At 36.5% G+C, this 8218-nt stretch overlaps 1 protein-coding gene across 1 annotated transcript; it reads left to right on the top strand.

The window, feature by feature from the left end:
• The first annotated feature begins 7410 nt into the window (after positions 1 to 7410).
• LOC100772332 (40S ribosomal protein S3-like) lies at positions 7411 to 8218 on the top strand. Its single transcript, XM_035451687.1, has one exon. The coding sequence runs from the start codon at positions 7418 to 7420 to the stop codon at positions 8138 to 8140; it is 723 nt and encodes a 240-aa protein (XP_035307578.1). The 5' UTR covers positions 7411 to 7417; the 3' UTR covers positions 8141 to 8218.

The raw sequence follows: 8218 nt of genomic DNA, 5'->3' as shown, positions 1-8218 counted from the left end.
CTAGCTTCAAAGGGATGCCCTATGCTTGCCCTCATTCTCATATTATCAATTTACATTTCCCCTATGTTTTTTTAATAAGGAGAAATGCTTTTCTTTGTGCTGCCAAAATTTTTAGAAACAATAAACTAGACATTTGCCCTCAAAACTCAGACAGAAACAAAATAAACCTCTTTTTAGCAGAATCCATTTCTTTCCATCAAGGATGATGGTTTTTTAATGAACCATGAAAAGGGATAAAAGACATACATGCAGAGCTTGCAGCCCCACACAGGAGAACAAGATATCACAGATAAAATGGTTTACTCAGCTATGACTTAGTTAAAAATCTTTAAGCAATGAAAAATTTCAAAAAACTCTACATATGATGAGCTCTCTGGTTAAAATTAGACTAAATCTTCTATTTTGATTACAATAGTGGACTTGTGGGGTCTCTATCAGATAGGAACAGTTGAACTGCAATCAAATTCTACCACCTTGAAGTTTGAAAGGCACTCTGGCAAGATGTTACTCTTGCCTTGCAAAGGTTGCTGAAAGGCATATGAACACCAGCAGTGAAGCATCGTACAGTGAACAGATAACTGTTCACAGAAAATAAAATTTCATCCTTATAATAGCATAAATATGTTAAGAAGACATATTTTATTTGTGAATTTGAAGTAAAATGGGTGTTACCATGGTTACAATAACACACACATTATCAATTGCAAATCCTAATACAACCCAACTGAATGTCATTTCCTTTGGAAATACACAGACTCATACCCTTACCAAAGAGAATGCTGCATAGAGAGGAAATAAGTGTTAAGATCAGAGAGATCCCAGTTTGGAGACTTGGTTGACCTAACTCTGTATAATGTGTTTAAGTTTTATCCATTTATGTGAAAATGTATTCTACAGCTGAGTAACACTCTGTTGTTTATATGTGCTACATTTCACTATATGTAGCACCACTAATAAAAACCCAGAGACAGATATTGTTATTGCAGCTGAAGATTAAGGAGGCATAGAGGCCAGCCATTAGAGAGTTCTCACCTCTACCAATGCCCTCTACTCAGATTTCATCTCTAGACTGCACTACTCCTCAGACTTTACTGCTCTGCACCAAACCTCAGACTGCAATGAGCTCCTTTCTCCTCCTGCCTTATATTCCTCGCTCTGCCCAATCATATAATTCCTGTCTCTACCTCCCTAGTTCTGATATCAAATGTATGAGTTCTGTTTCTCTTTTTGACTGATTCACTCTTGTGTAGCCCATGGTGCCCTTGAACTCACAGAGATCCATCTGCCTCTGTCTCCCCAATGTTGGGATTAAAGTTGTGTGTTACCATAGCCTGTCCTCTGTGGCTAAACTAGTGTGGCTCCTGGGATTAAATGTATGTACCACCACTGCCTGGCATCTATGGCTGTGGATAGCTTTGCACTCTTATATTCAGGAAAGCTTTATTTGTTGTATCATAAACAAAATATCATCACCTCAGTCCATATAATGTTTCCAAGTTTCATCATTTTATCTGAAAATGTATTCTACAGCTGAGAAACATTCTGTTATTTTTATGTTCTACATTTCACTATCCAGTCACCATTTGATATATATATATATATATATATATATATATATATATATATATATATATTAGGACATAAAGTGCTAAAGTAGACCTAGGAATCGTGGAGCTGGGTCACAAGGTAGAGCTCTATTTCTAGTTTGTTTAGAAATAATCCTCTGTTTTCTAAACTAAGCAGTGATACTAGCTTACACTCCCAATAACAGTATACAATGGTTTCCCTTTCATCACATCCAATGCAATTGTTAATCATATTTTATTCTCATTGATGGTTATTCTGACTAGGGTGAGATGGAATAATAGAGTAGTTTTAACGTGTAGTTCCCTGATAGATAAAGATACTTAATTATATGCTATCTTTCATATGTTGGTCCTAGCTTCAATGTTGTTATTTTGTGTGTTTAACTTGGAGTACATAGTACATAGAACTAAGGAGGATTGAAACAGGCCAAGAGGGATGGCCTGAATCAATGGAGATGGTATTAGAATATAATTGAAATGCAAACTGAAGGGAAATTGAGCTGACCAGGAAATTGCTTGCTGGATAGATTTTGGTGCTAGAAGGTGCTGGTTCAGAAAGATATCAGTATTCTTACCCAGGAACATACTGTGATAATGATGTGGTCACCAGTGCAGTAGTAGAAAGACTATTTATAAGGGCAAGCATACTTTCTTGACTGGATTTCAGATCTATTCCACAATAGGAGATTCATGCCTGTTACTGTAAATAGAGCTTATGAATTTCCCAGATTTCCATCTTGACTAAGGGGAGAATGTATTGATGTTGGTTTGTTAATCTATTATGTTGTTAAAATACCTTCTAAACATTTATGTTTATAGCCACAGATCTTTGCTTTTTGTCCATATATCTTGGTCAGAGAATTTCTTATTGCAGATGGTAGTGATTAATTTAGAGACACAATTTTTTGAGACTCATAACTATCTGACAAGTCAGTGTGAATGATCAGCTGTAGACACATTATTTAATATCAACTCTACTCCCCAAGGCTCTGGGAAAAAGGAAGGGGGTGGGCAAAAAGAATGAAAATATTTCCTTAGCATGATATCCAGTTCTTTCCTGAATATGAAAAGTCAGTTAAAGTAGCTCCTGAGGACAGGGTATCTAGGAATTCATAAATAAAGTCATTTGGCTTCAATGATAATTTTTCTCACCATTATTTATAGTACAAATGTCTTTTTCTTAAGCCATGATCTTCAAGTATGACCAATGAACTAAGCTAGAAGTTATAGACTAGTGTATTTCTTCTCTCTAGGGTATTACTCTTCATTCTTTACAAGTTATAGGGACAACACAGAGGGTTTTGTTAACAACAAATTCAACTGCATTAGTTCTCTATCTCTTGAGTCTATTATTGTTACTGGAACATTGATAAAAAAAGCTGAATCATCATAAATAAAAATGCAACACAAGTGAATAAAGTGTGCCTGGATTGGTCATATCTTACATTGGGAATTTAGATGGTCACAGAATCAATTAAAAAACGTATATGACAAGTTTTATGGAGCTTTATTGTCACACTTATTCACACTCTTTACTTAGAGCTAGTTACATTTCCCAGCAAACTTTGAGGTTATTTCCATAAAGAGCAGGAGCAATACTGGAAGTTGTACTAATACTTGCTATGAACCGTTAATTGCTTGTTGATATTATAGTAGTTGATCGATGAGAACATTACCTTGAACTAATTTTGAGTTATAACTCTTTCAAAGTTGTCTCACATCAATCTTCCAAGTACTAAAGACTTTAAATTTTAAGTTATTCATTTTAGCATCCTCTTTGTGGTTAAATTTAGAGACAGTTATTAGAGTAACAAACATAGGATGTTAAATAGCGAGAAATTAAGAATGCTAGCATTTCCAAGTTTCTACATGGAAGGCAGAAATGTAGACAGAGGTTCATTGAAGGTGAGCACTGCTTCCAAGGTGGAGAGAAACTAGGATAAAATTGAGAGAAGTCAGTTGCCCTGGAAACTGAAGCCAGCCAGCCAGTCATATATGACTAGATGAGATCACAGCAGCACTTGGGACGAAAAATGACTGGGTTATTCACATTATAACACTATGAATGCTGTCACCAGAAGTTATCTGCTATTAATGCAAATCTTATGCACCCAGGAGAGAGCAGAGGTTTTGGAATTAAGATTCCAAATGGGATAACAGATAAACCTGGTCAGGAGGAAATCATGCTGCAGTCTCATGGGCCTTGCACTGTGCTAGGAATAGAGACTCCATTTTATTATTATAAGGTTATATAATTCATATCCTTGGGACTTCATTACTGATAATGGAGTTATAGTTCCTAGTATTAAAGGTACCCTTCCTGGGATGAAAATACTTGGAAGTTTGTAAAAATCTAAAGATATACAATTCTAACAGTCCAACGAAAATCTAGAAGTATGTTAGAGAGTTTCTTTGGAGCTAGTCTTAAGAGTCTTTATAACCATCATCTATTTGAGAATCATGCAAAGTGAGAGAAAGTTGTTACGTGCATGGGACATTAGAAAGGTTTCCATGAACAAGGAAATAAATTCTGTCCCCATTCATAGGTATTTTTTTTAGCTTCTATGTAGATGGAATACCAATCAATCATAAAATTTAGAATACCAAAGAAGATGTAACTGAGGTCCAACTGATGAACACAACTTTATTCTTTACAATATATTGACAAGATGTGACTTCTGAGATATCATTAATTTCAAATAGGGAAATAGAGGTCACAGTTTGCTTGGATTATTTCACATGGCTAACTACTTCTGTGTGACCATGCTTCATGACCCTGCTTCATTCTTAGAAGTTTCAATGTTTAGAAGACAAATAATAAATATCACCATAAAATTTTATAGGCTGTAAATCATCATTCCTAACCTCAATTTGTACTATAGAGTTATAGTAATAAAAACAGTGTGATACTGTACAAAAACAGACATGCTGATCAATGGGGTAGAATTCTAGACTAAGTACTGAATCCATACAGCTATGGACACCTGCTTTTTATTTTTTTAAAATGTGTTTTTGTTGTTGTTGTTGTTGTTTGGTTTTTCGAGACAGGGTTTCTCTGTGTAGCTTTGGAGCCTATCCTGGCACTCGCTCTGGAGACCAGGCTGGCCTCGAACTCACAGAGATCCACCTGCCTCTGCCTCCCTAGTGCTGGAATTAAAGGCATGCAACACCAACGCCCGGCTTTAAATGTGTTTTTTAAAATTGAAATTAGAAACAATATTGTTTTACATGTCAATCCCAGTTCCCTCTCCCTTCCCTCCTCCCCTGCCCCTACCGACCCACCTATCGCACCTACTTTCTGTTCCTCAGCAAGGGTGAGGCCTTCCACAGGGGATCTTCAAAGTCTGTAACATCATTTAGAGTAGGACCTAGGCTCTCCCCCATGTGGACACCTGCTTTTTGATAAAGAAGTCAGAAATACACAATGGAAAATAGTACCTTCATCAAATGGTGCTGTTCAAACTTGATGACAACATGTAGAAGAATCCAAATAGATCTATATTAATTACCTAGCACAAAACTCAAGTCCAAATTAATTAAAGACCTCACTGTAAGGCTAGAAACACGAAACTTGATAGAAGCCAAAGTAAGGAATAGCCTTAAACACACAAGCTCAGGAAATGTCTTTCTAAACAGACACCATTAGCACAGGCACTAAGATCATCAATTAATAAATGGGACCTCACTTAACTTAAGTTTCTGTAAGGCAAAGGAGGCTGTCATTCAGTAAAAGCAGCAGCCTAAAGAAGACAAATGAAAACCAAAGTCATTTTGTTCCCATATTTTTCCCCTCTTCTATTTTCCCTGGCTTTATTGTTATAGGGCAAGGAGTAAGATAGTCATCTTGAAAATTATAATGGCATAAGATCTAGGAGACAAATTGATGTAATCAGTCACAACTAAAGATGTACTTTAAATAATTAACAAACATATCAGGAGGCACTTGAAAGGCCTTTAATATCAGATGATGAAGTCTGAGTTTTCATAGGTTTTATAGAATTATGAAAAAAGGAGGGGCTGAAGGGGGTCCTGGGATTTTAGGTGTAGAGACAAACTGTAGATTGGGGAGGATTAATATTGTAGTTCATTTAGAGCTCCAGTGAGATATTAGTATCTAAATTAGTAGGAATTCAGAATGATACAATGTTAATTTATATAACTATTGCTGATTTTGATGATGTCCAATTGAACCCAGAGTCTCAGGCATGTTGGGCCATTGTTCTACCATCCTGTTCTATCTCCAGGTCTAATAAATCTTTTAAAAATTCAGATATGAGAATTTTATCAATATATAAAAATGTTACATTGAGGTTATATAATGTTTTTAATTCCCAGTAAATCTATCCATTTATTTATTCAGTCTCACACCATTCATTAAACAGCTAGCAGCTGCCAGTAAGTAATATTTTACTCATTATAAATCTGTGAACAGAATCACAAAATACATGTAATTTCTTAAAAGTAAACTTAATACTCCCACTTCTAATACAAGGCCAAGGTTAGAGTTTAACAGCAGTTTAGAAATTAAATTAACTTTGACCATTAATCTTCTTGTTCCTTAACTCACCACTTTGATTTGTTCTTCCTCTAAAAGATTTTTCTACTACCTTCTACAAAATTCCATATAATTAAAAATAAAGACATAAATTAATATATCTTATTTCATTACCCAATTTTGTCACTTTTATGTGTTTATAAGAATCACTTATTTAGTAGTAGCTTTGAAGTGGCGCTGCTCAGATTTCAATCTACAAAATCTTGGGGGAGTTTTGACTTCCTGCTGATTCAGTGTCTTCGATGGTTTTATAAGGATTAAAAAGGAAATGTGTAGCAAATCTTATAATCAGACAGAGTAAGCACTCAATTATTAGATATCATCAATATTGTTATTTTGGATAGCACATCTGATCTACTCCAGAACAAGTAAGAATTCAAGTGCAAGGGTTACAGATTTTTTCTCTTTTAAGTTTTTATTGTTTGATTTAATTAAAAAAGTGGTGTCTTATCTTTGTGTAGGATGTATTGGAAAAGAGGACTTGGATAAATAGGTTTAGTTTTTGAGTAGTTAAGGACATTGTATACTTTTCCCCAAATGGCGACTTGGGAAATCTGAGAGACTGTTCTATGACCCATTTATGCTGGAAGGACAGTTCTTGTCTATGTTTCTATTACCTGAGCTGACTTGACAGTTTTAAAACATGAATGAAATATTTCATGACTTAATTTATGGATAAAAACATAGAATACACTAGAAATATTCTATGAATAGTTTCATACATTGATCTAAAAAAACGATTGTGATGCAAGTTAAGGCCTTTAATTAATAGACAATGTGAAACCAAGGCTACTGGAGGCACTAATATAATTTGATCAGAATGTCATCTTTGACAACATAGGTGCCTTTATAAATTGCCTGCTAAATGCTATTTTCCTTTTACAAAACAAATAAGGGTTGGGCTCTGATGACTCAGAAATGTTTGCATTCATATTGTACAGTTTCATATCATTTTCACCAGTTCTGTTATGACTCACTGGGACTTTGTTAGTTTTATTTTGTAGACAATGTTGCATTAACTGAAGAAGTGCTAGTGTTAGCTAGCCCTTCAGGGTAGTTGTACTTGAGTCAATAAGTTATTTATACAAATGCAAGGTGAATATTGTGGTCTGAGACCATGATTTGGAGCAGTACACATGGATAATATTTGAAGTGTGGCAAAAAGCATATCATTGTTTTGTTTATTTTATTAGAAAGCATTTGTCATCAACTTAACCTAGTATTTGCTTATCAAGAATTCAAACAGCCTTTCCTTTTGGTGGTGCGGGGCGGCAAGATGGCAGTGCAGATTTCCAAGAAGAGGAAGTTTGTGGCCGATGGCATCTTCAAAGCTGAGCTGAATGAGTTTCTCACTCGGGAAGACAGCTACTTGGGAGTTGAAGTCCGAGTTACACCAACCAGAACAGAAATCATTATTTTAGCCACCAGAACACAAAATGTTCTTGGTGAGAAGGGTCCTCGAATCAGAGAGTTGACTGCGGTAGTTCAGAAGAGGTTTGGCTTCCCTGAGGGCAGCGTAGAACTTTATGCAGAAAAGGTGGCCACAAGACGTCTGTGTGCCATTGCTCAGGCAGAGTCTCTACGTTACAAACTCCTAGGAGGACTTGCTGTGCGAAGGGCCTGCTATGGTGTGCTTCGGTTCATTATGGAGAGTGGGGCCAAGGGCTGTGAGGTTGTGGTGTCTGGGAAGCTCCGAGGACAGAGAGCAAAGTCCATGAAGTTTGTGGATGGCCTGATGATCCACAGTGGAGACCCTGTTAACTACTATGTTGATACTGCCGTGCGCTATGTACTCCTCAGACAGGCTGTGCTGGGCATCAAAGTGAAAATCATGCTGCCCTGGGACCCAAGTGGTAAAATCGGCCCCCAAAAGCCTCTGCCTGATCATGTGAGCATTGTGGAACCTAAGGATGAGATCTTGCCTACCATCCCCATCTCAGAGCAGAAAGGTGGGAAGCCAGAGCCACCTGCCATGCCCCAGCCAGTGCCTACAGCATAACAGGGTCTTGGCAGCTGCATCTGGAGGCTGGATGTTGTCCTGTACAGACATTTAATAAAATCTTGCACAAAGACATAA

The sequence above is a fragment of the Cricetulus griseus genome (assembly GCF_003668045.3).
Source record: "Cricetulus griseus strain 17A/GY chromosome 1 unlocalized genomic scaffold, alternate assembly CriGri-PICRH-1.0 chr1_0, whole genome shotgun sequence".
Classification (NCBI taxonomy): domain Eukaryota; kingdom Metazoa; phylum Chordata; class Mammalia; order Rodentia; family Cricetidae; genus Cricetulus; species Cricetulus griseus.
This window is presented reverse-complemented; position numbering and strand designations above follow the sequence as displayed.